The sequence below is a fragment of the Mastomys coucha genome, unplaced genomic scaffold, assembly GCF_008632895.1.
Source record: "Mastomys coucha isolate ucsf_1 unplaced genomic scaffold, UCSF_Mcou_1 pScaffold23, whole genome shotgun sequence".
NCBI lineage: Eukaryota > Metazoa > Chordata > Mammalia > Rodentia > Muridae > Mastomys > Mastomys coucha.
In genome coordinates, this window is record NW_022196906.1 from 36,583,769 (window position 1) to 36,603,642 (window position 19,874).

Consider the following 19,874-nt stretch of genomic DNA (forward strand, 5'->3'; position numbering starts at 1 on the left):
TTTTTGCCAGATCCCAGCTGCCAGGGAGTAAGATGGCCATTTCTGCCTGCCAGTCGGAGCCCTTGAGGTTCAGCTCTCCATTCCGAGTTGGCTCTTCATTCTCCTAATTGCCTTCTCTCTCTGCTGTTATTGACTAATTCCATTCTAGAAAGCATGTGGGCCACGGTCAGTTAAAAGTGGCTTCTGTCACAAAAGGCTTTGTCCCTGTCTCTATGCCTGGGTCCACTTGGGAAGGGAAGGCAGACACTTCTGCTGTTGCCTCTCCTTCCTTTCTACTTCTTTCTCCTCCAAGGATTGATCTGTTCATCCTTCTGAGGCCCCTGCTGCCCATCTGTGTGGGTGCGTGCCTGACTCTTGGTTTTGTCTGTGATTAGGCTGTCCCTGTCTCTTCTGAATATTAAATCCCACCAACTGGCTCAATCCTCACTTAAAATCCTCTCTTCTTTCTTGGCAGCAACAGGCTGTTTGGCAAGGAACCTTCTATTCTCTTGTTTTTATATTTTCATTTGCTTCTTCTTTGTTATTTTCTTTTGAGCTGTTTTGCAAATTGTTTCAGGGAATGAAAGACTCTGTATAAATTAAGATGAATCAATTCTGACTCAGGGAGTTGTGGCTGGGTTCCCTTCTCTCCTCCTCAAATGACAACAAGAATAGCTTCTAGACACATACCTGTAACTCACATCATCCCCAAAGCAGCCAGGACTGGATCCCCGGCATCTTCCTAGATGCCCATTTGTTGATGAACCTCTGTAAGCTTAAACTCTGTCCCCCCAAATAATACCAGGGCAGGGACCATTAAGATCTCCTGGACTAGTTCTTACAATCTGGATTGTCTTCAATGAAATAAACACTTAATTACAAACATCTGCTTTAGCCTAAATTCTAATTACTTAATCTAGCCATCTGTAATTTTAATGATTTCCCACGATTTTTGTTCTTTGCAGCATGATTAATGGGCATGGCATATGAAACTAGTGGGCGTGTGTCCCCCTTCCCAACACTCCCTCTGTGCTGACTTTGTCTCCAACAGGAAGCGCATCTGTGGCACACCACTCGCCACCTGGAACCTTCTGGTCCAGGGTAGGCAAACTGAGCTTTCTCCTAGGTATCTTTAGCCCAGTCTCTCCTTTGAAACCCTATAAACTAGACTCCCCACTTGGGCCGTCCCACCTGGGATCATGGGAAGGGTGGGGAAGTGGGCAGCTTCTCATACAAGCCTAAAGAAGAGAGGGAGTCAAGAATTCAATGCTATATAGGAAAGAGAGAAAAGCAGGAAATTAAAGGGGGAAAAAGGAAAAAAGGAGAGTAGAGAGGAAGTGGAAGAGGAGATGAAGAAATGGTGGTCTGAGAAGAGGAAGGGAGGAGGCATCCCACAGAGGCAGGAGCTTGTGCAGCATTTCCATAACTCAGCAAAGAAGAAAGCCCATGCTGTGGTTTTCTGGAAGCTACTTCCTCACCTTCTTCTGGCTTGCTGCCCTGAGGAACTGGGCTGTTTGTGTTGAGAATTTCTTGGCCTCCAGAGAGGCAAGAAGAGGCAGCCCTTGAAAAGGTAAGCTGCAGAAGTGAGAAGGCTCAGAGGGATATGCTGCCAGCTTCCTTCCTGGCTCTCTGGTTTAACACCTTCCTTTCTCTCAGAGGCCATTGCAGAGAGAAGATGGCTGCAAAGTTCCCTACAGGGAGAAGCTGATCTGGGCTTTGGACCTGGTTGTGTTAAAACAAGGATCTTAGAGATAGATCCTCGCTTGTTACTCTGCTCTCCTGGGCCTGTTTTCTCATTGTCAAAACGGATGACCATCTGCGAATTGTTACTGGGATACCATGAAGAAGGAAAAAGGCCAAGGCAGGTAATATTATAGGATATGCTGCAGGGCCTAGGCAGGAGTAAACCTAGGTAAGAGCAGGAACTCTTCATGTCAGCAAGAAATACAGAACGACTGGAAGGGGACTTGCAAGAGGACCTATGACGCCACATGGAGACTGACCTGAGTCTAAGGCTCAACTTGTTTGCAGAACACTGTCTGCCACCCAGATCCAGTCCAACATTCCTGTAGGCCAGAAGACCCTGCAGCTGGTTAGGAAGGTGACACATGGAAACACCTGCTGTGGGTGACTTCCATGTGGCAGGAGGGTTTCAGGTCTCAAGAGTGAGACAGAACATGCTCCTACTCTACCCAGGGGAACTAGCCCTTCTCCCCATCCAGGTCTTGTACATAAAGCATGAATGACAAGTCTCACAGCACTTTAATAACAGGATGCTCTGAGGAGCAGCTGCTTGGTCTGCAGGATCATTGTGTAAATATCACAGAGTGCACTTGCACAAACTAAGATGACCATGAAGTGGGATCACTGCTGGTTATGTGGTCCTTGGGTGACCAAATCATTGTGGCTTAAGCTCTTGATTGGGCTTGCCTGCCACCTTCTAAAAGGCCTTCTTTGACCTGTGCAGACCTCCTCTCTGCATCAGTGGACCTCCAGAATGGTACTTCCAGATGTAGATGGGTTCACACTTCCCTGCCATGATGCATCTTGGAGACCAATGACTTTGGATCTGGCCCATGGTATGGAGTATGCAATTGACCATAGAGAGTGTTGGAGTCCCAGGGTACCTAAGAGGATACTTACCGCAGGGCCGGTGAAGGGCACGTGGTCACAATTCTCTTGCCAGGATTGGTTGAGGCTCTGAGAAAACTCTTGGAAGAAAGCATGAGATTGGTTGAAAATGGAAAATCCTAAGATGTTGACTCTATCATCCACAAGGCTGTCCATTCTCTGCAGGGAGAACTCCTGGGAAGGCGGGACAATTAGAAAGAGAAAACACAGTTAGGGTGGGGGAAAAGAGGAAAGAACACAATGGAGCACACCCAGGGGCTGTGAACCAGTGCAGGACACATGAGGCACCCCACTGGATGCTCAGTATACAGAATAGCTCAGAATGTTCTTCTGGGATCTGCAGTGCTGGGTTCAGGGAGAAAAGGAACGCAGTAGATTAGCTCCTAAGCAGGGTAAGCACAAGATGCACTGTATGAAGAGAGAAACACGGACTATGTGTGACTGGAGGAGGGAAGTCTGCATCCTCGGCAGGTCATCTAGGAGCCAGGCATTTTTTTTTAGACAAGGGTAATTCCCTCCAGAAATCATCATGCAAAGACACTGAGGGGAGAAAGGATGCAACCATTCTCTAGGCTGCCTATTGCACTTTGATGAAGGCATGAGCTCCTCACAGTATGGATCTACCATCAAAACCACCCCAGAAGTCTTTCTCAAAATGGACCACCACCACCATACCACCTGAGTTTGAGTATGCCTGGAGCTGAGTCCTGGGCTTGGGGAGAAATAATGACTAGGTCCTTACATCTCATGAACACCACAGTTCCAGAAGCAATGAATGAAATAACAGGATACATGAAGCCTGGGGAGGATAGAGGGCTCTTATGGGGTCAGAGCCCAAGGGACTGAGTGTGAGGGAGAATCCCAAACCATGGAGCCAGAATTTTGTACTGTAAGTGAGGGGGACTGTTAGCAGAGTTGAATCAGCATCAAGTTTGCTTTGTAAACATGTCAACTGGAAAGTGTGCAAGCAAGGTTGTATCTTTGTAATCATTGTAGTTTCATTCTTTTCATAAATATGCAAGCATCTCTCACATTCTAGACACTGTTTTAGGTAGAGAAGACAAGCACAGGGAATGTCCTTGCTGCACTCAAGGACCTTACAGCAGCCAAGCACATTATTATTTGGGATAGCTGTGAGTGTAGCAGCAGGGGCTGCCACAGTCAGAGAACTGGGGATTCTGAGGCAGTGACATCTGGAAGTTCAAGGGTCCTCCAGTCATCCATGTAGTGATGGTTAATGATGGTTGTCAACTTGACAGGATCTTCAGTCACCTAAGAAATAAGTGTCTGGCCACATCTTCGGGGGACTATTTAGATTATATTAGCCTCTGGCCATGCCTGGAAAGGCTGTCTTGATTAAGTTAATTAGTGTGGGAAGATACATCCTAAAAGTAGGTTGCTCTGGATGGCATAAGAAGGTGAAAGTTAGCTGAACATAAGCGTTCACTGCTCTCAGCTTCTTGACTATGGATGCAATGTGATAACCTTCCTCAAACTCATGCCTCTATTGCTTTTGACCAGTTATGATGGACCGTTACCTTCAACCATGAGCCAAAATGAAATCTTTCTCCTACAATTTAATTTGTTCTGTATTTTATCCCAACAATGTGCAAGGTGACTAAGACACAATCACCACATCGTCTTTAACCTGAACTTCCTTTGGCCCTATATAAGCAAAAGTGTGTAGCTTATTCAACTCACTGGTCCATTCCTGCAAAACCACCTTCAGATGAGGTCAGGCCATCTTCTCAGACTGGAGCTACACCCATCACATGCTCATTCTGAATGCCTTATACACAGTTCCTTAGCCCATGGGCACACAGTATTTACAAGCACTACAATTGACCCATCAGTCACTCGGCATGATGGGACAGATGGCAGGTGCCATAGGCTTACACGCTGGCCAGGTGGACACACTGCTTTCCTTTAGGTGGTTTCCTTTTCCAATGACTTTGCTCTCTTAGCTTCTGGTACCCCCACTTGTATCTTGCCCCCACCTACAGCCACCACCAGGGCCTCAGGTTCCAGGCCTAAGCTCACCCACCTAGAGCTCAGCCTTTTCAGCTTTAGTTTGCACACTGGAATTACTAAGACTTCTTTGGAGCTACCAACTCCACAGAGTGGACTTGGATGAGGATGAAGTATGTTTTGGATTCTGCCACTTTCCCCGTTAGGGGATCACAGGCATGCCAGAGAATGCATTGATTCATACACTGGTATTATGTCCTGTCTCTCTAACAGGGCAGCTGCCCAACCACAGTGGGCTAACAGCAGGCACGAGGGTGCAGATGGCTAATGAGAAGAAATGTATTTGGCAAGGATGAGATGACCGAGGCACATGGCCAGGCTGTTGTTGGGAAACCAAGGGGCTTTGGTGGCCACGGATGGTGAAGGCTAGGAATATTCTCTTGTGCTGGCTTCTTTATCAGTTTCAGCAGACATACCACCCTACGTGCCCATCCACATGTACAGCCTGAGAGATGACGGTACTGATACGTTGTATGTCAATACTCACGATGGCACTAAGGAGTACAGAGTAGACAACAGTTTCTGGGTCAAATCTAGCTTCCTCGCCATACAGGATATGTGACCTTGAGTAAAGTCGTTTAACTTTTCTGGCCTTTCCAGTCCCACTATAAGTAAGAGGGATGCTATTGGAAATCTTCTATGAGAGCATGGGCCATCGAACCAACTAAGCAGGGCTCATGTGGGCTCACAGAGACTGAAGTAGCAAGCACAGGGCCTGCAGGTATCTGCACTAGGTCCTCTGTGTATATGTTATGCCTATTGGCTTGGTGTTCTTGTGGGACTCCTAACAGTGGGAATGGGTGTATCTCTGACTATTTACACTGCCCCCTGGGGCTATTTTCCTCCTATTGGGTTTGCCTTGTCCAGACTCTTTGTATCTTGTTTTGTCCTGTTTGGCATCTCTTAGAGCCCTGATCTTTTTCTGGAGAAGAAATAGAGAGAGGGTGTATTTAGGGGAGAGGGGAAGGCTTGAGGGGAAGTGGGAGAAGTGGAGGGAGAGGAAACTGTGGTCAGGATGTATTGTATGAGTAACGAATGTATTTTCAATAAAAAAATTTAAAAACCTCCTAAGATATTCCAAGAAACAATCAAGGTGCCAGAGAGATGACCCTGTGGATAAAATGCACTTGCCACAAAGCCCAAGGGCCAGAGTTTGAATCCCTGAACCCATGTGGTAGTAGGAGAGAATCAACTCAAGCCAGTTTGTCCTCTGGCTTCTCTGTAGAAACATTGTGGCATACAATGACATGATGCACTCTCACTTCCCTGCCTCTCCATTCCTGCCCACACCATTCAATGAATAAAGAGAAGAAAAGAAGAAACAAGACAGGTACAAAGCAAGGACCAGCAGCAGCACCTGGCAAATGAGAAGGAGTCGGAGGACTGTAGTTACTGAAATACGTCCATGGGATCTAAGCCGCCTCTGACCCTCCCCTTCCTTAGTTCTACTTGGAAGCTGGAGGGAGGCACTACCTGCTTCTTCAGCGTGTTCTGGGCAGAGTAAGAATGAAAGGGTTAATTGCAGGCACTCTGAGGCAGTTCCCCCAGAAGCCAGCCAGTCTATCTTGCTGTCTTTCATTTCCTACCTTCTTATCCCCTGACTACATTCTATTTCCAAGTTTCAAAGGCCTCTTAAGATAAAACGATTTCAGGGGCTTCCTTGGTGATTCGTGCTGTATATGATGACTCATGGGAGAGCTCACAGAAGGACAAGAAAGAGGTGGTAGGCCCTTTTACTGCAATTTCCCAGACACGCCAGGATTTTACTCTGCTAGCATCTGGACTGTTGGGACGTGTGTGTGTGTGTGTGTGTGTGTGTGTGTGTGTGAACTTTGAATCTCCCACTGCTTCTGAAGCAAACTTTCTGAGAGAGTTCAGGAAGCTGGTGACAGCTAGCCATTTTCATACAAAGAAAACCTTCTAAGACAGTATTTCCCAAAGTCTCTTCCTGCAGACATTAGCTTCCCAGGAAAAGTGGACAGCAATTTCATTAAAACAAGGTTGCATGCTCAGATAATATTAAAAACAGTCACTTATTCTTTCTGGCTCTTTAAGATTCACAGCATACCCCTGCACACTGAAGGTTGAAAGAAGTCCCGCAGTGGAGCTGGCTTAATTTTGTTTAATCTCAAATTTTTCAAACACATTGACTACAGAATATATATTTCCCCCCTTCAAATCTGTGTCTCACAGTCCCATTCTGAAGAACACAATTTGGGTCCTGCTGCCTTAAACACATTCGGAGAAACATTATAAACCCCAAAGCAGGTGGAGGAGATGCCAGATATTACATAAAATTAACAAAATTCAGGGTTGGGAGAGAAGAAGTTTGTCTGAGTTTTGTTCCCCATCTCCAGCTTTAACTGTGAATACACACATGGCTCATTAGGGTTCCTGTAACCTTCCTGTCTCCCCAACCTTCTGCCTAGCCTGACTGACCTTTTCATAAAATGATAGACAGCCTAGGGATCGTTCCTGAGAGGGAATAGGTTTTCATGAAAGATCCAGACACAAGTAGGGTATTTGAATTTCCCAGTAAGGGCAAATGGCTAATGGTTGGACCAGGCCAGGAAATGGAGACCAAAGCACAATCTTCCAAAACACAACTCCTGATGGGCATAGCTGTGTGACAGTCCTTTGTACAACGTGAACCCTCTCTAAAGAGCTGTATGTCCTCATAGAGTAAAAGTAAACAACCCTCACTATGAACCTCACTCACTGCACCTAGGACTCTCTGCTTCCTAGGATCTGATTGGCTAATGTTGGTGGAAGGACCATGGATTGAAGGCATCTCAATACCTTGAGGTCTTCACTGTAGTCATCTCTATTACCAAGCACAAACATTACCCATAGAAAGTATAAGAATACTAGCACAGGCTGTGCCAGCCCAGCTGCACACTCCTGTGTCTCTCCACTCTCTCTATCTCTCTCTCTCCTCTCTCTGTCTCTCTCTGTCTCTCTGTCTCTGTCCTCCCTCTCTCTTCCTCTCTCTCTCTCTCTCTCTCTCTCTCTCTCTCTCTGTGTGTGTGTGTGTGTGCATGTTTGTTTATGTTATAGTATGTAAAATTCAAATAACTAGAGTTGAAGGTGAGGTCAGACCAGGGAGTGTTTCAGTGCATGGAAGACTGCCCCATGGGTGAGGGCTGTGTAAAATGGTCACCATAGGTGGTAGAGCTCAATCTACCTAGCTTCCTATTTCTCTAGAAGAGGTGATATTTCCCAGGTTCTGGTTTACACATAGGCATCCATTCATGATTGACTCTACAAACCTCCCTGGCCCATTCATCCATGTAGGCCAGGAAGTAAGGGCAGGCTGTGGGTACGGCACTGAGTGGGAGACGAAGCCAAGGGAAAGGAAGGTGTTCAAGGGAGAAGAGAGGGGCGGGGAAACTGAAGTTACCACCAATCTGTCCTCCTCTCCCTCCTCCTCCTCCTCTTCCTCCTCCTCCTCTCCCTCCTCCTCCTCCTCTTCCTCCTCCTCCTCTCCCTCCTCCTCCTCCTCTTCCTCCTCCTCTTCCTCCTCTTCCTCCTCTTCCTCCTTCTCCTCCTCTTCCTCCTCCTCCTCCTCTTCCTCCCCCTCCTCTTCCTCCTTCTCCTCTTTCTCCTCTTCCTCCTCCTCCTCTTCCTCTTCCTCCTCTTCATCCTCCTCCTCCTCCTCTTCCTCCTCCTCCTCTTCCTCCTCCTCCTCTTCTTCCTCCTCCTCTTCTTCCTCTTCCTCCTCCTCTTCTTCCTCCTCCTCCTCTTTCTCCTCCTCCTCTCCCTCCCCCTCCTCCTTTCCCTCCTTCTGCAAGAAGTCATCCTGTGCTAATTTTCAAATGAGAAAAGATTTACTAGCCACATGTCTCACCCTTTCTAGGATCCAAGTATCAAGAAACACAGCTTGGGTACCAGAGTTTCAGGACAGGGGGTGGAAAACAAATCTGTGTTTGTGGACAGCTTTTGTCCCTGGCAAGGATGGGGGGAAGGTGTCCTCTCTGAGACCCTTTTGCCTGGGCTAACCATCCTAGTCCCTAAGTCAACCCAGAGACAGGCCAAGTTTTGTCAGTTGCCACTGCGAGTATAAGAGCTCTTGATGATCCATCAATTCTGCCTGTGTCTGACTTCAAGGAAAAAAGCAAGAGGCCAAGCCAAGACCATCTCCTAGCCCAAGCAACCCTTCTCCTTTACATTCCTAGGCCAAATATGAATCCTAGTCTCTGGTAACTTAGCTCGAGACTGAAGATGAAGACTCAGGTCCCCACTTTTGAAACTCTATGCCCAGTTCATTGCTGATTCTGTCAAATCGGTCTCCCAAGTCTCTCTGGATTTTATCCCTTCTTTTCAGCCCCACTGGTGTAGGTCCTCATCTTCTCCCTTTTGTGAAAGCAGCATATTTAATGCAGATCTTACAGCTGATATTGAGAGACAAAGCCACTACTATAATGTACAACTTCATTTTTGTCCTGGAGACAATGCAATAGGGCCTACTGTGCTTGTGCAATGTGAAAATCTCATTGGGTAACAAAATCAGGTGTTAGAAAGAACAGGTAGGTTTGGGATTTAATGCTCATTTGAATAGGTCCTAGCCAGATGGTCCATGGTAAGTCCCTGCAATGTCAATTTCTTTACCTATAGCAGACAGAAAGAGCATCTACCTTGTAGAGGGGTGCCCAGCACAGAGGAACCCCAGACATGTGAGTTCCTTTGTTTCTAAGTGCAGTTAGTCTCTATGTTTTAACAAAGAGGGCCCAAACGCCCTTCTTCTCACCTTTTTCTGGCTACCACGAGCTACATCTAGGCCCTACCCCATAGGAAATAGCTGTCCTGTGGGCTTTTCCATACCTGCTTCTCTTCCACATTCCTCTGCAGGAAGCTACTCTTAGCTCCTTGTCAGATGAGAAAAGACTCAGCTAAGTTGTCATAAGATGTTAATTGTTTGGTGAAGCCATTTGTGTCCAAATAGGAAGGCTGGGGTTCAAGTTCTGAACTTTTTCAACCCTAAATAACATTAATGAAGTTAATGATTATAGTACTAACTGCTACAACCTACTGGTCAGACAGAACTAAGCATATTTCACCCATGATCTCTATTTATCCTGTGGCCTGTGGCCTGGCAGTGAGTCTTGATTATTTCACCCATGATCTCTATTTATCCTGTGGCATGTGGCCTGGCAGTGAGTCTTGATTATTTCATGGCATCAGCATAGAGACCCTGAGCATCATAGTGGCTCTCCCAGAGCCACATGCCTAGAAAAAGAGAGTTGTGAGTTCAAACCCAGGTTCAGTTGACCTCTAACCCAGGGCTCTGTGTTGGTGTACAATGTACTCATCATAAAGTCAGAGAAATACTGAGATTTCATTGGGACCATGCTATGAAATAACCAAGGAAACCAAGTCAAAGCCAATCTCGGACCACCCAGGTAGCAAATGCACACCAAATGCTCTGAGGAGGGGCTATGAAGCATTGGCTGAGTTGCTTTGTGAGGGGGAGTTTTCTCACGAGGAAGCCTGGGGCTTTGTCTTAGCTCCAGACTGACCACCTGGATGGCAACGGCTCACAGGGAAAGCTGTGGCTGTTCTTCCTCTGTGCAGCACGAGGAGCCCATTGAATTAAGAGCAACACTAGATATCCACAAGGGGAGGAAGGAGTAGGAGCAGATGTGAGTGAATTAGAGACACGTGTGGCAAGGATGGTATGAAGCAAGATGTGTCCGGCTCAGCTTCCAGAGCTCGGCTAGCATCTTCCAAGAGCTGGTCTGGAGCTACTGCTAACCCTAGCAAACCTCTCTTTGAGGGCTTCTGCTCTGGAGTCATTTATCACGTGTGTCCATGTGTCACTGACAGGCAGTAAGGAAGACAGTGTGGCTTCATGGAGTCTACAATGTCTGCCCCCTGCAAAGGTGGCCTCTGAGCTTTTGCATAAGGGAGCAGACTCTCGTTGACACTTGAATCTTGCTAGCTCTCTTAATTTTTATCTTATTGAAAAAGGGTCCCATTATGTAGCTCTGGCAATTCTAGAATTCACAATGTAGACAGGCTGACCTTGAATTTACAGAGATTCACCTGCTTCTTCCTCCTAGGTAGTGGAACTGCAAAGGCACCACATTTGGCTGAATTTATTTTCACATTTATTTAGTGTGTGTGTGTGTGTGTGTGTAGTGATGTGTCATGGTATGCATGTGAGGTCAGAGGACAGCTTACAGGAGTCAGTTCACTCTTGCTCCCAGGTGGGTTCCAGGGGCCAAGCTCACGGCAGGCTTGACAGCAAGTCAAGCCTTTATGCGCTGACCCAGCTCATCAGCCTGTACATCTCTCTTTATGCCAGGGCCACAGGCAACCTATACAGGGAATTGTCTCAGTACCACTAGGGCCACTGGGATCTTTTCCAGTTTAGCCACCTGGACCCAGCTGGGTTGTGACTGTCCTTGCAGTCCCTTCATTCCAGACCACATCAAGTTTCTCAGCGGTTGTATAGAACTCAACCCCCTTCTCAGCAGGATTTTCGGCTGCTCTCACAAGCCTCTGCCTTTGGTTCCCACTGCTCCACATTCAGTCCCAGCCCCAACCAGCCTTGGAGAGGAGGTCTCAGCCTAATGTTACTTCAACTACAGAAATTTCCTAAACACCCAACTATTCTTGAGTGTGCTCATACCTACTTCCACTGGAGTGGCTTTACATGGCTGAGAAGGTACTTTCCTGAGCCACTTTGGGTTCCTCCCACCACACTAATACAGGTAGGGGTAGAGTCCCACACATTCCCCATTTAGAGAAAGAAGCCACGTACCCAGAGGTGTTTTCCCCACAAGACAGAAATGGGAGGAAATCTTGCTGCATACAAGGCTGGATCCTATTTCATTCCTACTGCACACTCAGCACTAGGCAAGGCCACCAGGACATGCAGTCACACATGTCCCCTCCCTGAGATAGTTAATGACTGACAACTTAAAATGTTGTCACCCCAGGAGTCCAAGAACACCAAAAACTCCAATTTCCTAACCTGTCATTACGATGCGGGGAGGATGGGAGGAATCCTGAGATAGTGTCACCCCTCGACTTGAACCCAGTATCCTCCCACTCCACTTGGCTCCTCTCCCTTGCTGCCCTATCTGCAAATGTCACCATTACCCACCAATCTTTCAAGCTAGAATTTGGACATCACCCTCTGCTTCCTTCATTCTCCCACCAGCCACAGCTCCCTCTTCAAGCACTAGTGCATTCTTTGGCTTCTACTTGAGACCATTTTCCCTTCATCCTACCCAGTGGCTCTGTCCTCTGCCCTCCATCCCTATCGACCATCTTCATCTCACTTCCAGCCCTTACCATCTCGTGCCTACCTTTCCTCTGTTCTTGCTATTGGTCAACTTCCTTTGTCTTGCTATTGCTAGAGGAATGTTTGTAAAATATAAAATTTATAGTGAACTTTCAACACTGCCACCTGCCCTAGTTGCACACAAGACATATTAAGACACACAAGTCTTCACACTATTCAGGGCCACCTTTTTCCATAATCCCCACGTTGATCTCCATCAAACTCGGTTTGGAACAGAGCCACTCAAGTGCACCATTGTAATACCTCTATTGTCTTATTAGAGCTTTTTAATCACATAAGTCTGTGAAAAGCTACCACCCCTAGGCCGGGTTGCTACTGAAGCACGTGTATTTATTTATACAACATCCACTCAGTGTATTTATTCACTTCTCTTTAGGATCTGACACAAGGAAGAAGTCAGGCACCTGACCTCTCTCTCACAAACCCCACCCTAAGCTTTCTTAGCAAGGCCCTACAGCTAGAAGTTTGGAGTCTCTTGGGTACCTCATCACCCTCTCTCTCCTTTCCTTCCTTCTTCCCCCACCTCCAGAGGCCACCTAACTGTGGTACCTGCCAGTCTATTTATCTGCATCAAAGCCAGTGCTCTCTGCAGGCTGGAAGATTGCTTTTTGTATAATAGGTCTTTGAAGACAGTGGCAGCTGGGAGGCTAATTCATACCTGTCAGTAAGTCCCATTTAATGGAAGATTTGGCCCCAAACCTCCCAGCTCCCAGCTCTTCTGGATTCTTCTCCCTGCATGTTTCCTATTCATTTACTCCCATGACCTGAGCATGCAGATCTATTCTTCCCAGGAACCTTGTCCCTTTTCGGCTTTGCTTTCCCGGTGCGACCCTGCAAACAGGACTTCACAGGCAGAGTACACTCTGTCTGGCTCATTGCTCTGTCCCCAGCTCCGGACCTCATGCCTGTGCTCAGCAAGTGTTCAGGGTACACTCATTAAATGAATTAATGTTCTCCTGGAAACACACCCTCGGAGTGTAACTGCCTTTACAAAGACGTCCATCATTTGCTCACAGGAAGAGGAAGACAGAGGCCAGGTGGAAAGCCCTCCTTTCTGCCCTGCAGCACCTGGGACTGTCTTGGTTTTGTGTTGAGAATACTGTTCCATCTTCAGATGCTAAATAAGTAGTTAGCTGTTAACTATGTCGTTAGCTGGAAACTATGTCATTAGCTGTTTGGCTTAAACTTCCCTGTGTGAGACTGACATGAAAAATGGTGGCCACCTTGTGTGCCTGCCTTGGGTTAAGGAGAGTTTCTGGTTTCATGAAGACTGGCTTCATGTATCAGTCTCTGCAGCCGAGGTCCTCTGCACTTGGGACTGTGAGTGAGACCTCTTACCTCCTACCAGAAAGCCAGCATCTCCTTCCCCAAGTCCCAGTGCATTACCCTGTGCATTCAGGTATATAGGTATATAGACACACGCCTAAGGCACATCTCTTCTCACCATGGGCACAGTTGTCTGGGAAGATGAGTGACGCTGTCAATCAGTGATCTCTGCCTCTTTACTGACTCTGCTTGCCCCACACAGGCAGCAAGTTCCACGAGAGGTGGGCAGCTTGCTGACTATGATGTGTTTCAGGCCACTAAGTTCTCAGATGTGTTTCAACACCCCCCAGAAGCATTACACAGAGGATGGCCCAGAAGTGGGGGAGGGATGGGAAGCAAGGCAGGAGGAAGCCAAGGGGCAAGTTTGTAAGGGGCTGCGGGAGTGGTGGTCAGGGGTTTGGGCCTTACTCTAGGGTATTGGGGGAGGCTCCAGAGAATCTTTAAGACTGGTAGTTCAGGAATGGTTCAGGAAGATTTTAACTTTCATCTAAGATAAAAGCCAGGCTTTGGGATTTACAAGAGGTGTCACAAGGTGAAGTTTCTGACAGCATGACAGGTGCCCTGTTACCCCTGGGCTGTGCATGCAAACTGCCAGCACCACAGAGCCAGCATGCAGGATGCCTCCAGTAGTGATGAATTGAGCTGTGGATGCCTTTGACACTGAGTGGAGGATGGAGAAGCTGGATTGCTTAATAATAACAGTACTTGCTACTCCTAATGGTGCTTGGAATACAATAGCACTTAGAGTGTAATAATAATAATAATAATATGATTTGCCATGGTGTGTTTTCATCTCATTCTTGTTCTGCCCAAACAGTCATTAATGCAAACACTCCTCTCAGCAGGACCTGAATTCCTCAGGGCAGAAAGCACCCCTAGTAGCTACAGAAGTCTCAGAAGGCCTCAGTTTCTCCCTTTACTCTGCTCTCTGTCTTCCCTCAAGAACCCTGTTTATGTAACATTGTCTCAGGCCCAAGGATACGCCCTGCCCAGAGCAGGTGCCACCTGCTACATGCAGTCAGGAAATGGACTGATTTTCTGCCACAAGCATCTCTAGTGATTCTTCCTGGTTCCCTGGCTACCTGTTGCCTTGTCTAGCCCTTCCTGGTGGTAATGGGATAAGTATACAGAATCAGCTAATTTACACGGTTTGTGAGCACTGTAGGTTGAGTCTAAGTGCACAAGACTGTCTCTCTCTCTCTCTCTCTCACACACACACACACACACCCACACACACACACCATCCCTACAACTGGAACTATGGTGAACTCTACTTCTGTAATTATTTTATACCACATGGTAAATTTTATCCAACTTACCCACAAGTACCTTAAAAAGCAGTTGGATGCAAGACAGAAAGTTAAAGAGATCTAATTGGTAAGGAGTTGGGGACTGGGATAGAGTGACATCTTCTGCTGGTGAGATGGAGCAGGCCCTAGACAAAGGCTGGAGACCTGCTCCAGATGTTCAGTGCTCACTCAAGTCAAGAGTCAGAAGGAAACAGAGATGTCAGCTCTCTAGCCTCAGGAAAGTGAATTTACCAGTGGCAGAGGGTCCTGAATGAATTGGGAAGAGTGTGGTTCTGGGATGCAGGTGACAACACACCCTGCAAACACCTTGATCTTAGTTGCCTGAGCAGAGAGAGCCCCATTGTGCTAAGCCAAACGGATGACCTACAGGCAGCTAACGTTGTGATAATCTGTTGTATGGTGATAGGAAACAGATACTGTGTACTAATGGCAAAAACAGAGAGAGAAGGATAAGAGGTTGACAGGGAGAGAAATCCTCTCACACACCATGTGGCCGGAAGACAGACAGGATTCGACCTTCTTTGAGACTCACTTTCCTGCCTTACAGAACCACAACTCTACCTTGCCGGGTCACTGTTGATGCTTAAAAATCTAGACTATAGAGCCTGCGGAGTTAGCTCTGTCAGGAAAGTGCTTGCCATGCTAGCATAACGACCTGAATTCCATCCCTGGGACCTACACAAAATCCCCAGGCAAGGTGACATGCCATCATAATCATGTTGCTGGGAAAAAGATGGAGGGTGGATCTTTGAAATTTGACGGCCAGCCAGCAGAACTTACTTGGCAAGCTCCAGGCCAGGGAGATCATCTCAGAAAACAAGGTAATGGTGCCTGTGGAACACCTCAAAGGATGACCTCCAGTGTCCATGCTCACACACATGGTTGCCCCTTTACATACAAAGATAAGTGCTTGGAGTGACATCTAGCACACCATTACAGCCAGAACCAGAGACAACTATTGCTACTGCTCCAGCTTGTGAAAATGGGTAGATTTTTACTATTACATTTTCTTGAGGGTAGACATTTTGAAATTGCTAGCTCAACAGACAGTAATGATGGTGAAGTGACTCTCCCTGTATTAGTAGGACTTCTGAATATTTAAGAACTCTGTGACAGGAGTCAGCGTCGTCTCTAAGCCTCTCTGTAAGCCTTATCAGACAGATGGCCTGGACAGTCAGAGGGGATAGTTCCATTATGTTTCCAGAGACTAAGCCAGAGACATCCCCAGAGCCTGCTTCTTAACTTCAATTTGATTTATTTCCTATGAGCAGCCTGGTACACCCAGTAACAAGCTCACTTAGGCTCAGGAGAAACTCAGAAGTGTGTGCCAGAGTTGAAAGAAAAGACAGGCATGAGTTCCAACTTTTATTAAATAGATGAAACACATGTACTTCTAACTCAGATCTGGGAGCCCCAAGGGGACTGATCTTTGCTCTCACCCTGTTTGTCCAATACCAACAAAGGTGTTTGCCTGATAATTGGTTCCTCTGAACCACCACAGTGCTTCTATGCCTTCACCCTGAGCCACAGCACCTTACAGAAGGCTTTTCCAGTTGCTATCTCAGGCACTCTCTTCTGTTCTCACACATCCCTGCCCCACCTAGATAGAGGACTCCTGACTCTTGCAGACACACCTGCCTCACCTCGGTAACCAGAGGGCACAGCGGTGGTCAGTACAGTGCCACTGTGAGGTCACAGGTAGACTTCCCCTTCCACATGAGTTCTGAGGAGGGTGAAGGCATAACTGGTACATATCCATTCTCCATGATTCTATAGACCTGGGGCTCCTGCTGCTTTTTCTTTGTGATAATTTCCCCCATGCCTCATCCTCTCTTCACTGGGGCATTCATGGGCCTCTCCCAACTCTCACTATGTGGAGAACAACATGGAGGGGCCAAGCAGAGTATCTCAATCATGGCAGCTTTTAGCCTGCCATGCAACTTGGGGCAACTGGCTATCTGCACCCACCGAGGGGATGGGTCCTAACTCCGAGGTTTTCATCTCTCTTCCTGGAAAGGCCTGTGAAGCAGATCCTTCATTCGAATGCCCCCTCCCCATAGCATGTGGCATTGTAGATAGGTGTGCCTGCTGACCTCTTCTGCTGCCCTCCACAGCTCCCTGGCATTGTTGCTCCAATTTCTTCATGTCTCAGGGTTAGCATCTCCCGTCATCAGGGCCAAGGGCAGAATCCCGAGCCAGAGTTCTCCTCTCAGACATATCTGAGCAGCTGGCACCCTGCCTTGAATGAAGCAGGGCAGCACCAGCTTCGAGACCAGTCAAACTTGGCCCAAGGCAGCTTAAGATTTTGATCTCTGTTTAGGACAGTCGTCTTCATTCCTCTGGATGAGAATTGTTTCACTGTTGTCTGTGATGGTGACTATTGGTCTGGGACATCACTTTGTGATAAACTGCCATCAAGTGAAAGGTGCTTATTCAGAGTCACTGTGGACCCAAGCTTTTCCTATTTCCCTGTCTTACACAGGACAGGCTATGCTTGTGAAAGAGTATGAATTCTCAAAGAAATTTAAAGGACAAAAAAACAAAACACAAAGCATTAGTTGACATCCCTGGAACCTCGTTCTGACTCTCCCTCCCATTGCTCTTTACAAACGCTCCCACACTTTCCCACAGTGACTCAGAGCACACGTGCAAGGAGGATCCTAGCTGAACACGAAGCTGGAGTCGCAGCTCCTCCTAAAGAGGCTGCTAGGCTGTGTGGGCCCAGCAGACATCTGTCACTGCAGCACCTGCCACCTCTCAGGCTTGCATTCAGGGGGCTGGCGGTGGGGGTGGGGAGACATTCACAGCTCAGACAGACTCATGGGGAGCTTTCACTTCATTATTCCACCCTGGACTGATATAAATCTACATTTCTTCACCAAAGCATACTGGAATATGCAGAATGGCCCTCCTAAAGGGCTCGATAAAGCTGAAATATGTGTGGACTCTTAATAATTTTACAATAAACTACACTTTAGAATCAATTGCTCTGGCACCCAGAAAGTTGTCCGACTGATGGATTGTAGTTCTGGCTGGCTGGTTGGTGTGTGTGTGTGTGTGTGTGTGTGTGTGTGTGTTACTCTTTTAATGAAAGTGTGAACAATCTGGAATAAAGTCAGACATGGTAGAAACTATAGTTCTAACTAGGTGAGCCCAATTTTGACATTTTTGTTTCCTAATGAGAGCTCTGGAGTTGAGGAAAGCCAGAGGTAGTCATCAGGAAAATGAGGTCTCCAGGTGCAAACAGTCAATGGGGAAGGAAGCAAGGGTTGGGGACAGGGAGAAGGCAAGATTCACCAGCCATCAACTGAGGATTAGAAGCCTCCTCAGGCTCCCCAGGAAGCATCATTATTCTACTTTGCCAAAGGGTCTGTGATGATTAATCTTGATTGTCAGTTTGATGGGATTAGAACCATGTAGGAGACAAGCCCTGGGGCGTGCCTGTGAGGGTGTTTTTGGGGGAACTTGAACTGAGGTGAGATGATCCACTCTGAATGGGGACAGCACATTATTCCCCTGCACCCAGTTCTGAGCTGAATGAAAATGAGAAATTGGGTGGAACTGGTATTCAAGTTCACCTCTCTCTCTCTGCTTCCTGATTATAAGTGCAATGTGACCAGCCCTTCATGCTTCCCTCGTCCCCACCCACTGTGCCTTCCTGCCATGGTGGACTCTAGCTTGTCAAACTTCACCCAAGTAAATCCTCCCTTCCTCCCTCCCTCCCTCCCTCCCTTCCTCCCTTCCTTCCTTCCTTAGTTTACTTTTGTCAGGCATTTTGTCATAGCAACAAGAAAAGTAACTAGTACGAAGCCCAATCGGTAAAGTAGCTGCCACATGGACATCTAACATAAGGCAGGCCATAGAGTAAGTCACACTCCCTCTGATCTGGGGCCCTGCCTACTTTCATGAAGCAGACACTGCTTCCACGGCTGTTGTCATGCCCCTCCTGTGGCCAGCATGGGGAAAGGGGGAACGAACTCCTCTAAAAGTGACCTTTCAGATCCAAAGGACGGGATTTGTTCTGAAGACACTTGCACTCTCACTTTATAACTCAGATACCAGGTTTAGGCCTCAAGAAGCCACGTGACCTCAGATCATGGGGGCACAGTGTGGCCATCAGTACCTCTTGATGACAGAGAAGCACCCCCTGCCCCGTGGTGCAATCAATCATGGCTAGCCTTGAATTCCATCTTCCTCCTGCCATGATCATTCTCAGCTCTAACCTGACCTCAGGTTTTGACACTTCCCATCCTCGGTGGAGTTCCAAACTCTGCCTCTTGGATCCTGAATATAAGCCACCTTGCCGGATTCTCATAGCCTTCAGTCCAAATCTATCCAGGCTCGAATGAGAGGAAGGGCATACGAGACTCAGTAGTTACCCGTGACTATGTGGGCTACATATGTGCAGAGGCATCCTAGGGATAGGGAAGCGATTCCCAGGCTGGACTGCAGCCAATCAACCCCCTGGGCTGCTTTTAGCTGGAGAGCTTTTATGGGATGAACTGAATTCACTTTGGATGTAAGGAATCCCCTCCTAGCCAGAACTCCCATGCCCAGATCTCTTAGAATGTGAAGAAATAGTCCATCATTCATCCACCCGATAAACATTGGTTGAACATCTTTTATGTTCCTGTCAGCCACTAGTGTTACAGAGATGGTAAGACAGACTTGGTTTGGACTTTAGAAAGCTTAGAGCCTAGGCAGGGCTAAAGAACTGTGAGTGAGGCTGGTAAGGTGGCTCAATGGTGTAAGGGTACTTACTGTGTGTGGACCTGAGTTTCAATATGCGTGCATTCATAAGCTTAACATGGCCACTATGCATGTACCTCGGTACTTAGATGAGATGGGTAGATCCTGGCAGCTGATGGGCCAGCCAGTCTAGCTAAGATGGAAGCTCCAGGTACAGTGAGAGAGAGCAAGAAGGACAGACCAAGAGATCTGATGTCTTTCTCTAGCATGCATCTGTGAACATGAGTGCATGCATCCATATACATGTGTGTGTACAAGTGAGCGTAACACACACACACACACCTGTGAAAATGACAACACACTCAACCTGGTGATGTGTCAGGATGGCTTCAGTGGAAGAGTGACATTTAAGTAACACCTGGAAGATGGGAAGGGCTGGGTCGCCATAGATAGGAGCAGAAGATTGGGATAAAGGCACTCACCCTTTCTCCAGAAATTAATTGCCTTTTTCTCTCTGTGTCTGCCCTGGTTCCCCTTCCTGTAATAATTTTAGCAATTTCAATTACTTATGGCTAATCTCGCTGATAAGCCTTTGGAAAATA

At 47.3% G+C, this 19,874-nt stretch overlaps 1 protein-coding gene across 3 annotated transcripts in view; it reads right to left on the reverse strand.

The window, feature by feature from the left end:
* The window catches only part of Grik4 (glutamate ionotropic receptor kainate type subunit 4), a 433,126-nt gene that overhangs the window by 114,067 nt on the left and 299,185 nt on the right, over positions 1-19,874 (reverse strand). For 2 of the 3 annotated variants that reach the window (XM_031343459.1, XM_031343457.1), the window contains exon 9: positions 2,623-2,784. The exons of the other annotated variant lie outside the window; for it this stretch is intronic. In XM_031343459.1, coding sequence (XP_031199319.1) covers positions 2,623-2,784 — 162 coding nt within the window. The remainder of the gene's footprint in view (positions 1-2,622; positions 2,785-19,874) is intronic. 3 annotated transcript variants of the gene reach the window in all.